The sequence below is a fragment of the Homalodisca vitripennis genome, chromosome 3, assembly GCF_021130785.1.
Source record: "Homalodisca vitripennis isolate AUS2020 chromosome 3, UT_GWSS_2.1, whole genome shotgun sequence".
In the NCBI taxonomy this organism is placed as follows: Eukaryota; Metazoa; Arthropoda; class Insecta; order Hemiptera; family Cicadellidae; genus Homalodisca; species Homalodisca vitripennis.
The window spans coordinates 183,799,259-183,812,315 of record NC_060209.1 but is presented as its reverse complement, the minus strand read 5'-3'; the positions used below and the strand labels follow the sequence as shown (position 1 = coordinate 183,812,315).

Sequence of the window (13,057 nt, the reverse complement as noted above, 5' to 3'; positions counted from 1 at the left end):
AGTGTGGTCAAATGTAAAGCAATTGAATCGTTTATTACAGAAACCACATAACCAACATTTTTTAATTTTAGAGAAATCAAGAAAAACTTAATTTCTAAAAAAAGTAATAAACATTTCAATTTTAGTAATTTTTCGTTGTTAACTACCAAAGTATTCAAAGTCGATGTCGATCTTAATCATCAGGGTTGATATACCACTTAAAAAAATAAATTCTTTCACTTATGGTGTTTCTGCAATAAACGCTGTTTTTAAATCAAATTATAATTAGTTTCCTAATTTTCTGACAGACTTGAGCACATTGAAAAACAAAATATGAATAAGACACTTTTTTTCAAAGATAGAACTCATTAACTAGTATAAAAACATGAAAATATATACATTTTCGGACTTAACCTACTCATCTTCATTGGACCCCTCATTCATTTCGGCATCTGTTGTTGGCCATTGTAACAAAGCATTGTAGAAGTCTTCATACCCTGTGGTATAGTTCTGCAAAAATAAGTCGTGACTGACTAACATATTTTTTCAAAAATTGTATACGCTGTTGATATTATTTTTATTAACTAATAACATTATGTTCATTATTATTGTAAAACAAAAATAACTTCATTGTTATTTTTTTAATTGTTCCGAATAAAATTGTAGGAATTTAAAAACAATTCTTACCTGTCCTTGGAGGTAGGCAACTGCAGTTGGTAGCTCCGGTGGTTGGTCACATTTCAGGAGGGTGAATGTGGACTTGCGTAAGCCATCAATGAACTCCCTTACTACTACTTTCCCTTGCGAATTTGAGGAGAAATGCAACTGTCTGTAAGTGGTTATTTTAAATGGTTCTTTGTCCTTCGGAATGGCTCTTCCTGCTGTTTCATCGGAGGCTGAAACTGTCTTTTTGTAGTATGCAGGCCACCAGCTCTTGAAGATTAATATTTCATGGGTTTTCACTTCATGGACTGTGAATCGACCAGAATTACTAGCCCTCAGTATCAGTTCAATGTACTCCTGTGGTGAATAAATCCGGTCAGTTTTCCGTATTAGGCTCTTTATACAGCCAAAGTCTCTGTCACAGGGGCAAAAAGAATTCCCTCGCACTGGGAAGTAGTATGTAATAGTCTTAAAATGTGAATTGTCACACAGAGCCATTAAGAATCTTATCATGGTGTGATTCTTATTTTGTCCGAAAGGATCAATAAGCAGTACCAATTTCTTTATTGTATCAGGGACTTCAGCCTCCATGTAGTCAAAAAGAAAAGAACACACCTCATCTGGTGATTTATTTCCTACACCCTCATGGTATACGAGTACATAAATTTTCGCCTTATTTGTCTTTAGGTTGTGGATACAGAAGCAGTTCACCCACAATTGCCGCATATAGAAGACTTCTTGGACAGGAATGTGCGGCAAAGGTAGATTTTGCATGAAGTCGTTTCGAGTTTCGTCATCTTTGTCATTACTGTAATCTTGTAATTTCTTGGAATACTTCTTAGCCCTTTTTTATGAACCATCATCTCTCCAACAACAGTACGTTTGGCACTTTCACACAGAAGAGGGTCTCTTAACTTATTACAGAGGTTCCCAAACTTTTTTGGCCCACGGCTCCCTTTGAGTACAGACATGGCTTTGCGGCGCACCTAGTATAATTTATCCGTTTTGCATTGCACTTACGTTACAATAATTAAATTTTTAGTATAAAAATTTAATAGTTATTTGTTATTATACTTTACGTAGCATTGTTAATTAGATTGTTATTACTTTTTTAACAACACACCAGGTTTACCTTGTTCTTACAACGGTAAAAAAACATCATTAAACACACAAATGTTGGATTGTACTTGATTTATTGCAAAAAAATGTAATAATAATAACTTAAAACAAACATAAGAACAACACGACTGCCTTTATAAGAAAATTCTATATTAGAAATGAAATGCTAACTTGAAAATATGATACATAAATAACAAAGTCCATAAGTTTCTGTTTCAATGGGACGGATGCGCTTGTTTGTCTTTTATAAGGTCATTGTACCTGGGTGTAAATTTTGATATAGCAACCCGAATTTCCTTTTCAATGTTAAGCTTTGCTCTATACTTGGATTTTATCACTGCAACAGCGGAAAAACCACACTCGCAAAGGTAAGAACTTGCAAATGGAATAACTGCACGCAAAGCCTTTTTGCTCAACAGTGGAAATTCGTTTTTAATACCATTCCAAAATTCAAACAGGGATTGGGACTGAAATTTTGATTTCAAAGACAAGTCCGTTGAAATGTCAATTAGCTGTTCTGCTTCTTCATTGCTGAAGTTTTCAGGCATTTCAGTTTGAAAAGGGTCGTTTACCCACTGCTGGGCTTTGATTTCATCTTTTGGCAGGTAGTCTTCAAAATAACTTTGTACTCTAGACAAGTACTGAGTCAACATTGTTTTCATTTCTTCTTTCAGAGTAAGATCGTTTTCTTTAAGAAACTGATTCAAAGTTGAAAACATCGAACAATCTCCATTCTTCAAACTTTTTTCCCAAAGCATAAGTTTCTTCTTGAATGCTTCAACTTTACTGGTCAATTGAAAAATATCCGTATTGTTCCCCTGCAAAGACTTGTTAAGAATGTTCAAACGTTCAAAAATATGTCAGGAACGCCAGTTTAAGGAGAAAACTTTCATCAATAAACATATCAGCAAGAGCACTATTGTCTTCACTCAGAAAAATGTGGATTTCTTGCCTCAGCTCAAACAATCTTAGCAGAGAATTCCCCAGAGATAGCCATCGAGCACAGCTATAGTACAAAAGCGACGAGTGTTGAGCGCCTGTGTCATCACATAGTTTAGAAAAAACCGGGCTTTCATTGGTCTTGTTTTGATAAAATTTATTACTTGGATCACGGTTTTTATAACTGCACTTAACTCTGAACTGAACTTTGCTGCTGCCAGTGCTTCTCGGTGTATAATACAGTGTGTCCAAACAGCGTTTGGGGCTTTTTCCCGAATGCGAGATTGCAGTCGTTGGTAGTGGCCTGACATTGACCGGCCTCCATCAGTACACACCCCAACACAGTCTTCCCAGTTAATATCATTCTCCGCCATAAAATTGTTAACAATATCAAACAACTCTTTACCAGAGGTGCCTCCTTCAATTTCCTTACAAAACAACAAATCTTCTATCAACTGGTTTTCATTCACATACCTAACGTAGCAAATTAAATTAGCGTCTTTGTGACTGTCACTGTAGCCTCGTCTAATTGAATTCCGAACTCTTTACCTCTCAAACTATTTATAAGCTGGTTGTTAATGTCCTCAGATATGTCATCAATCCTCCTGCTTATTGTATTGTTTGACAGAGGAATTTTAAGAAGCAGCTTCCCTGCATCCTCGCCAATCATTATCTTAGCCATGTCAATGGCAGCTGGTAAAATAAGCTCTTCCGCAATTGTGTGAGGCTTTTTGCATTTTGCAATGTGATATGCCACTTTGATTGAAGCTAAAGGTGCATCGCTGTTAGCTTTGGAATGTTTAGAAAAAGAAGAATTTTGTTTTACTGCCTCAGTTTCCTTTCTTATAAAGAACTCTCTTGGTTTCCCTATCAAATTTGAGTGGACAGTTTCTAAATGCCGTTTTAGTTTACTAGGCAGCATAGATTCGACTGATAAAACCTTCATGCAAACAACACATTGCGGGCGCTCTTCATTATTAATTTAAATACAAGAAAAACCAAAATCTAAATACTTATCGTCATATTTTCTGTATTTTGGTTTACGGCTTCCCTCAGCTGCCTCGGCATCGCTCTTTGCAGAAGTTGACGCGGAATCACTACTTTGTTTACTTCCTTGTTCAGTTTTATTTGAAGATAAGAATCTTTTCATTTTAAAGAACAATATAATAACCAACACTAAATAAACTGAACAAAACTACAACTTCACTACTTTGATTATTTACTTCACTTGTGCGACTGTCACACTGTGTAAACATAAACTCGCAACTTAAATCTAAAACATAACCTCAACAGAAGCTAGACTGCAAGTAGTAGTAGCAGACTGTCCGCCGGGAACGTACGACGATTTCCGAAAATACACGAAGGTAGTTCCGTTGCCTAGCAACGAGTTCCAAGAACAGAATGACGTACCGAGATGCAAAGCTCTGTTGTCTGACCTTGCCTAGTAGTGCAGTCATTGAAGCGAAAAATACGGTCTTACCTCCGAATTTTTTTACTGTGAACCGATTTGCATGAAATTTTAGAATTAGGCTCATCTTACCCTTAACTTCAAAAGTGAAAATGATCTGAACTCCGCCTATTATTTTTAAGGGGTGTAAACAACCCCTTAATGGGAAAATTGAAATTGAGCCATTCTATCGCTAGAAAACATGTATAGTAGTAAGTGGTGAAATTGTAAAGTGTTTTCTAACACAATTACCTCATATTAAAATCATTTTCAACCCCTTGAAAATCTTTCAACCTTTGCAAACAACCCCTAAATTGAAAAAATCGCAAAAAAATACTTTGGTATGACATAAAAAGATGTAAGTATAGAATAAGTAATATTTTATATTCTCTATAATAATTATCAAATTTTTAACCCTCTTTCAACCCTTGAAAACTACCCCTTGATAAAAAATTTAAAAAAATTTGTAAAATAAAAAGGATTTAAATATTATTCCACACTCTCAAAATGATTATCATATTCTTAAGCTTTTCTACCCTTAAAACTACCCCTAAATTAAAACAGTAAATATATATGATTATATATTTAAAAATAATTTAATTTAGAGTAAAAAATTACCATTTATTGAATAAATTATTTACAAATTATATAAAATTCACTCAAATGTGTTATATATACATATAAGAACGTTGGTATGTATTCATGCCTACGTTTCAAAAATATGTGAGCCATATTATGTATATATGTACACATTACAATAGTTTTGGGTCTCTATTATACTGCGTACTTTCACATTGCTCCAGATATTCACACTCCGAAATTTTCAGTTACTAAGTAGAAAAAAAATATGATAAGTTTTTGGACCATAACTCCTTTAATTTTCATGCTATCACAATTTATAAAAAACCATTATAAAGGTAATTAAGAGAGCTACAACATCCTTCATTGCAATATGTAGTAAAAAACCTTTTTCTCAAACGGTGAAGGGTTAAAAGGCTTAAGAGAGGCTGTGATTGCGCTGCCACGCGCTCTTAAACAATCATATCTCTGTCAATTTTTGTTTGACAGAAAAAACAAAAAAACCCAAATTGTTTGTCAGAAAAATACCTAAATTTTTCATTCTTACACTTTTATACGTATATGTCGTCATTTTGGAGATATTATGAAAAAAGATGGTTTTCTTTTTAATTTGAATTTTTTTTTAATCGTGACTTTTTTTGAAAAATATGTATCCTGAAGCACCCAAACTGATAAAATCTATCAAACTCTTCATAATAAAGTTAGTTCTAGGCGGAATACGATTAGTTTTAATTTTGGTGGTAATGGCACTTATGAAACCAAAAGAAAAAACATTAGATGCTCCTCTTATTTGCAATACAGCTCACTTATTTTACGTGCAAAAAGACTTTTAATAGTGCTCATTTTAAAGCTTATTTCAAGCACTACAAAACCCTTTTTTATTAGAATGCCTAAAATGCATCTGCTCGCCGCTAGATGGCATTGACCACATCGATTAAATTTCAGACACAATAAAACACTGCTTTGATCTTTAATATCTAGCTTAATATTGCACTTAGAATACTTTATAAAAACCCAAATTGTTTATTTATTTACCTGCTACAATTTTGTTATTTATAATATTTTCAATAAAACGTATATTTTTGGAGATATTTGCCAAAAACCGATGAAAAACGTGAAAAAAATGCGAATTTTAAAATGCCAATAACTTGAAAATTATTGGATTTTTCGAAAAACTGTATAGATGATTTTTTGCTTAAAATTAGGCCTTCTATCGATATCCGAGGTTATTTAGAAGAAAAAAAAATTCACCCCCGAGAAGGGGTGGCAACCACCCCCAGGGTGGTTGCGGAGTTCAAATCATTTTCACTTTTGAAGTTAAGGGTAAGATGGACCTAATTCCAAAATTGTATGCAATTCGGTTCACAGTAAAAAAATTCGGACCAATAATGCTTCAATGACTGCACTATAGTTGTTTTGTTTGTGCAACCGGCCGGCTGGGCCAGTAAGTAAGGTTCGGCAGGGGGAAGACTCCAGTAATCAAAGTAACTCCAAAGCCGCGCGTACAGACTGGTCCGCACTGTATTGTACTATGATGACGTTTAGACTCTTTGGTAGACAACGGCGGCGCACCTAGCACTAGCTCGCGGCGCCGCGGCGCACACTTTGGGACACTCTGACTTATTAGATAGACTTTCACAAGTGCGACAAACATCCACTTGAGGGCGACCAAATGTGTACCGTCAACCGGGGTCACTTTGGCCCAAATTTTAAGTTTTTCGCTGAATTTTGTTCCATAGATATGTAACTGTTTAAAAAACCATTAAACCAGTATTAGTTTCACTTTGTACATGAACTACTGAACATTTTAACATAATAAACAATAGTGCTAACCTCAAATATGTATTTTTTTTATTATTTAAAGTTGGGCTAAAGCTGACACTGACTTGGGGTCACTTTAGCCCAAATGTTAAGTACCATATAAAAACCATATCTTTTATGACTTGGGCCAATCCTACACATATTTTACTTTCAATATAGTTTATACTGTATATAAAATGGGGGTTTAGGATGGTAAATAATTATTGGCACAATTAAAAAGAAGTAATTTTAATAAGTAAACTAACGTAGGCCTAGAGACTTTTTCACAAAGTAAAAAATTAATTAGGGGCCTAAGTTAAATAATAATGTAGGGCCTATTGAGAAAACTTAAATGAAAACTTGTAGTTCAGGAACCAACAATTGGTTCCTTTTTAGCACTTTTGGTGGGTTGATTTTGCAGAGAATGTCGTCCCATTGATATGCATGACAATCGACCCGCTCCGGCCACCTCCAGCACTTCAAGCCTTGCTGCATGCACTCAACAGTTACATTCTCTTTTGACAAACTGGTTATTTTTCCTGGGTATTTTTGAGCATTATACAGAACAATCACAAAATTGTCAATATCACAGTCGTCAAAGGTTACCGGTACGTGTGCTTTTTTGAAACTTGCGCGTGGTTCAACCCGAGTACTTGTAGGCCTACTTTTTGTACCGGTAGTCATTGGAGAACCACTGTCTATGCCTAATTCACAATCAGAGAATGTCTCAGATTCTCCTTCTGACTCCAACGGTATCTCTGGTTCATCTTCGGAGGAGGAACTTGGAGTAAGACTCTTCCGCCTCTTCTTTTTTGGGATTGATTTTTGCTTTCCAACAGGAGAAATTTCTTCACTTTCAGCAGTCAAGACGTCTTGAACAGAAATGCTCTTTCCAGCAGGAACTTCTACCTTTTTCCGCTTTTTCCATGCCGAATTGGAAGTGTTATCATAATCACTTCGGTTTTTCTCTAGTTGCTCCAAAAACGCCTCTCCAACATAGCCAACATCATCCTCGGTTAATTTCTTAGGGAGGCGATCGAGTAGCATCAGTTTTTTTACCACATTTAGCAAAACCAGAGATAAGATTTACAGCCTGATTTTCCTTTAGGCCATTCATAAGCTCATTTAGCAATCCTGGAAAAATGTCTTTAGGGACAGTCTGAAACTTGGCACTTGATTTAGACTCTTTCCACTTACGTAGTATGGATCGCCAAACTCTTTTCATCGGCGAAAAGAAGGCCACATCTAAAGGCTGTGTCAAGTGGGTCGTATTAGGCGGTAAGCAAACAAACCTAATATTATGGCTTTCGCACAGTTCCAAAACTCTAATGCTAATGTGGGAAGAGAGATTATCACCAATAATTACTTTAGGCCCAGCTAGGTTTTTGACAGCTGGAAGAAATAGCGATTCAAACCAATCTTCAAATGTGTTGCAGTCAAACCAACCGCTCTTTGTCCGGTTGTAACGGCAGTTTTCTGGACCATTTTCGGTCCAAGTAGACCACAAATGTTCAGCTTTGAATACAACATATGGGGGTAAACATTTGCCTTCGGCATTGCCGCAAAACATTACTGAGGTAGAGCTTTTGGAAAAATTGCAAATATTCTCAACATACTTTGTGCCCCGTTTGCAAATGACCCGTTTACTTCCGGGATTGTCCGTCAAATTTGTTTTGTCATAATTAAAAATATGACTCGGCGGCACTTTATCAAGTTCTTTAGCCAAATTTTCCATGTAACAATCAATAACTTCTGCGTTAACCTGAGCTCTAACCTTTTTAATATTTTTGCTAAATCTGGTTGACAGAAGAGGGTGCCGATTCAAAAATCCCTTAGCCCAGTCATAGCCTGGCAAGTTATCTTTAAACTTTCCAATTTTAATTCCTTTTTTATCAAGGTAGGCTTTAACAGTAAAACGAAAGTCAAGTTCACTTACGGGAAATCCAAAGTCATTTAACCGCACAAGATGTTCTTCAAAAACTTTCTCCTCTTCTGCTGTGAAAGTCGTTGTACCTCCTTTTGGTTTTGAGTGTTTACCAGCTAGTTTGTTTTTAATTGTTGATCGAGGAATACCATACGTCTCTTCAGCAGCACGCTGGGTAATCTCCTTGGAACGAATTGCTCTTAAACATTCTTCCAACGTCTCTGAAGAATAGTTCGCATAAGGCCTAGACCCGAGAGTCCTTTTGTATTTTCTAGGCATGTTTGTCAGGGCCTAAAACAATAAAAATGGTACCTATGCATTAGATTGATTTGTTTAAGTTAATAAAAGTGTTTTCGAACCTAAATACATTGGAAAAAGGAACATTTAGATGACACCAACTTAAAAACACTATTTTCTAACCTAGAAAGATGTGGGCTAAAGACACCCCAAAAGTTGGGCTAAAGTCACCCCAACACATATTTTTGCTAATAAAAAATAAATCATAAGGAAAACATTTAAATCACATAAACATGATGTTTAGCAGATATACGGGGTGTCTATAAAAGAACTCCGGGGTTTTAATACAAAATATTTTAATAAAGTAAAAAACGTACATACATGTTTTATACATGATTAGAAAGCTTACATTTTCAAGATTTTTTAACAACTTAGTAAAGTTCAATGTGAGCTCCGTTAGTGGCACGGCACACGTCGAAACGGTATTCTACCTCTTCCCATGTCCTGGCGAGCATGTCTGGGGGAACGGACGCCACGCAATTCACTATTCGTTCCCTGAGATGGCGAACATTTCGAATTTTCTCCGCATAAACAAGATTCTTGATATGCCCCCAGAAGAAAAAGTCCAACGGAGTCATATCAGGGCTCCTTGGTGGCCATGGAATAGGTCCTTCCCTTCCAATCCACCTGTTACCGAAACGAGCGTCCAGTGACTCACGCACACGCAAACTGAAGTGTGGCGGCGCCCCATCTTGTTGGAAGTAAACTAAACCTTTCTCCGCCTCAATGTCATCCAACTGAGGATAAACATACTCCTCTAACATGTCACAATAGACATCACCATTGATATTCCTTTCGGCAAAAATGAAGGGACCTATGACTCTGTCATGCATAAGAGCACACCAAACATTCACTTTGGGCGTGTCACGTTCGTACTCAATAAACTCATGGGGCGGCTTTGAACCCCAAATTCTGCAATTATGCCTGTTTACAGTTCCGTTCACATAAAAAGTAGCTTCATCACTAAAAACCACACTTTAAAAAAAATCATTATCTTCATCAATTTTAGCCAGCATGGAAACAGAAAAGTCGAATCTCTTAACCTTGTCTGCCGGTTTGATATGGTGTAAAAGTTGAATCTTATAGGCAGTTAAACGAAGTCTTTTATGAATTACCTTATGGACTGTTGATCTTGGTAACCCCAATTCCAGACTGCGTCGTGTTACCGATTTCTTAGGGCTTCGAGTGCATGAAGCTCGGATTCTGTCTACATTCTCTTGAGACACACGCGGCCTACCCGGCGACTTTTGCTTCAAAACACTTCCTGTTTCCTTGAACGCACTTAACCACTGACGAATTGTTTTGTCTGTAGGCGGGTCAACACCATAGCTACGTCGAAAGTTTCTTTGTACAGTAACAACAGAATTAGTTTCTATGAGCCAAATAACACACTGAGCCTTTTGTTTAGGGGTCGCCATAGCGCGGCAGTCCAGACGACACTGACTGCCTGCCGCAGCCGCTACGTCATTTTAAGGTCAACGCTCCGCAGTGCTGCCAACTGTTGAGAGAAACATTCCCAATTGGTATGAGTAAAACTCTTTGAGCTGCTTGTTTCAAAGGAATTGATCAAATGTTGCTATCTTTTATAGTTTTAAAAATATAAATTTTTTAAACCCCGGAGTTCTTTTATAGACACTCGTATAAAGAATAATTTTTGACACTTACCTATAGCCAAGCTATAAATTCACAACTGTGACGATCAGAAGTTGGACAAACATAACCTTTCACCAAAATTGCAGACAGCAGTGTTGCCAACATTGACAACTGTCAGGCCATAGAGTATATAAGATAGTAGCATAGACTAGAAAGAGCATAGAGTAAGCAGCAAAATGAGCACCATAACATCGAATTTGGTGGGAAATGAAACGAACAGCGTAAGATTGAAAGTTTTTTTTTCTTTCTGTTTTTTCAGTTTGGTTGCAGTTATGTGATTTCTGCACCAAACGATGTATTTAAATGTGTACATCATCAATATACTAAAAAGTCAAAATCGAAAAAGTTGGTTATGGGGTTTCTGCAATAAACAATTCAATTGGAAGAGCGAATAAAGTACGTCGTGGACTCCCAAAACTACTCATAAAAACTAGAGGCGAGCAAGTGAGAGAGGCTATCAGAAGATACGTTCAGCCAAAACACCATACCACATACGTTCATACCAAAACAATACTTATCTTAAACAATACCCCGAAGTCCACAGGAAAGCAATCCATCATTATAACCAATAGTATCCTGAGGTCAACAGAGGTGTTATTCTTCGTTACAATCAATAGCGTCCTGATGTCTATATAGAAGCTGTTCATCTCTTCTACAAAAAAAATCTTGGAAGAATGTTGGGAAGAGTTCGAGGGTTCCGATTGATCAATTCTAAGCTAACTGGACTTCGTTATTTTGCAGTGTCACTTGCCCGACTCAACTTTGTCCGCAGATCGATGGCATAATGGCATTGTTTTATAACATAAACAGATACAAATCAGCTTTTGGGATGATGATGTTTTTATTTACTCTTACTGCCAAGCACCTCTGTTTGAGAAAGAGGATAGAAAGAGGTGGTGTTGTGATGAAGGTGCGTACAATGCAAACACTTTAACTCCTCTAAATGAACAATTCTATATAAATCCCCGCTTCCTCGACAGAATACGGACCTTCAATGATCCCTTTTCTCTCTGCGCGCTCTAAATTCCTGGCGGGTACCTGCACCAAAATGGCCTCTCCTTCAAAATTGAAGGGAGGATGTACCCAACAGGTGTACAGCTTGGACGTCCCCGGTCAAAGGTTTGTTACTGCGGGCGGTGATGTCCACTTGTAAACAGGTGCCTCCTATATATTGACGATGGAGATAAACGTAGAAACGTAGTCATGAGTAGATAACTTGAAGCCGGCCTAGACGACAATATTAAAGATTACTTCGATTTATTGCATCCGTATTTCCATTAATTTCGTAGGTTGAGTGATGAGCCCTCGGTCAACTCTGACAGAGTTCCACATAACGAGTCGAAATACTCATGGTTCTAGTATAGCTTATCACTGACGATACGGTTACAGAACCTCGAAGACTCACTGTTTGGAAAGTGGGCGCTGGAAGGCCATCAACAATTGATCAGTCCAATAACTACTTCTCTATCCGCAAGACACATTTGGGTGGCACATTGGCATGCTGGACAATACCTGGAAAAAGCTTTCCTCATACAACTGCTCTTGTCTCTTGGTCTCTAATCCCCACTGTTCGTAACTCGGTCACATTTTACAATCTTGACAGGTCGAGATGTTTGCGAGTTTTGAGGAGGAGAGATTTCGTTTCATAAAATATTCCCAGTCAAGATCGTCAGGCCATAATGCCATGCGAATAGGGCAACTGAACGCGCTTCTTGACGCTCAGCGCAGTGGTCCGGCAGGAAGGCAGGTTAGGGATGACATCTCAAGGAACGAATCAGTCCAAGACGAGGATAGGGTACAGCCTGCAAAAATTTACCTCCCTCGTACGTTAACTAGGGAGTGGCAGTTACGTGAAAATAAACTACGAGAACGTGATGGCTCTAGTATCACGTATGGGTTCACCCACGCTCTTCCATAATTTTACGTATAGGCGTGATTTGGCTGGAAAACAAGAGAGCGTGTCCCCACGGCAGAGGACGCAATGATCCCGGTACGGCTTGTACAGTTTTCCAATTAAAAGTTCTTCGAGATAAACGGAGCGGAACCATGTTCGACTGCACGAGCTATATTGTCTACGTCATCGAGATGCAAATGATGGGTCTTCCTCACGCTTATATTGTGTTCGGATTAACGGAGACGGTGTCCCGTTCAAGCAGACGAAATCAACTCAGCAATCCGCGCTGACATCCCCTCGGAAAAAAAGTTTGTGAAGACTTGGGAAGTTGGTATTGTAGTATATGAACCACGAACCCTGCACCAAATTCTACCTTAAGCCATTTCCTGCTAACCGACTCACGTAGACGAAAGACGCTTCGTTCAGTACAGGCGAAACTATGAAAACACTTCATATTATGTCACGCTACCGATCTGTAATTGTAACGACGGATATGTTTTCCTTATAACGCCACTCTACTATTGACGTTCGAAGCTCATACTAACATGGAGCTTGCATCTACTAGTCTCGTCATCAAATATTTATAGGGTGATGAAGGGTGGATCCTTCAACGCCTCTGTGCCAACACGATGACGAGGTAGAACAATGAAGAAAATGGTTTTTGCAAGTGAGGCATGATGGCTTCTCTTGAATTTTCCAGTTTCCCCCGTTCATCTCGAGGGGTAGCGGCATGTGTGTTTTCGTCCCGGTGATCTTATAGACG

At 37.7% G+C, this 13,057-nt stretch overlaps 1 protein-coding gene across 1 annotated transcript; it reads right to left on the bottom strand.

The window, feature by feature from the left end:
* Window positions 1-393: 393 nt before the first annotated feature.
* On the bottom strand, window positions 394-8,928 carry LOC124358507. The gene is made up of 4 exons (XM_046810802.1): window positions 8,174-8,928; window positions 7,201-7,398; window positions 667-779; window positions 394-489 (listed from the first exon to the last, which is right to left on the bottom strand). Exons 1-4 carry the CDS (start codon window positions 8,727-8,729, stop codon window positions 394-396), a joined length of 963 nt encoding a protein of 320 aa, XP_046666758.1. The 5' UTR covers window positions 8,730-8,928.
* Window positions 8,929-13,057: the final 4,129 nt, after the last annotated feature.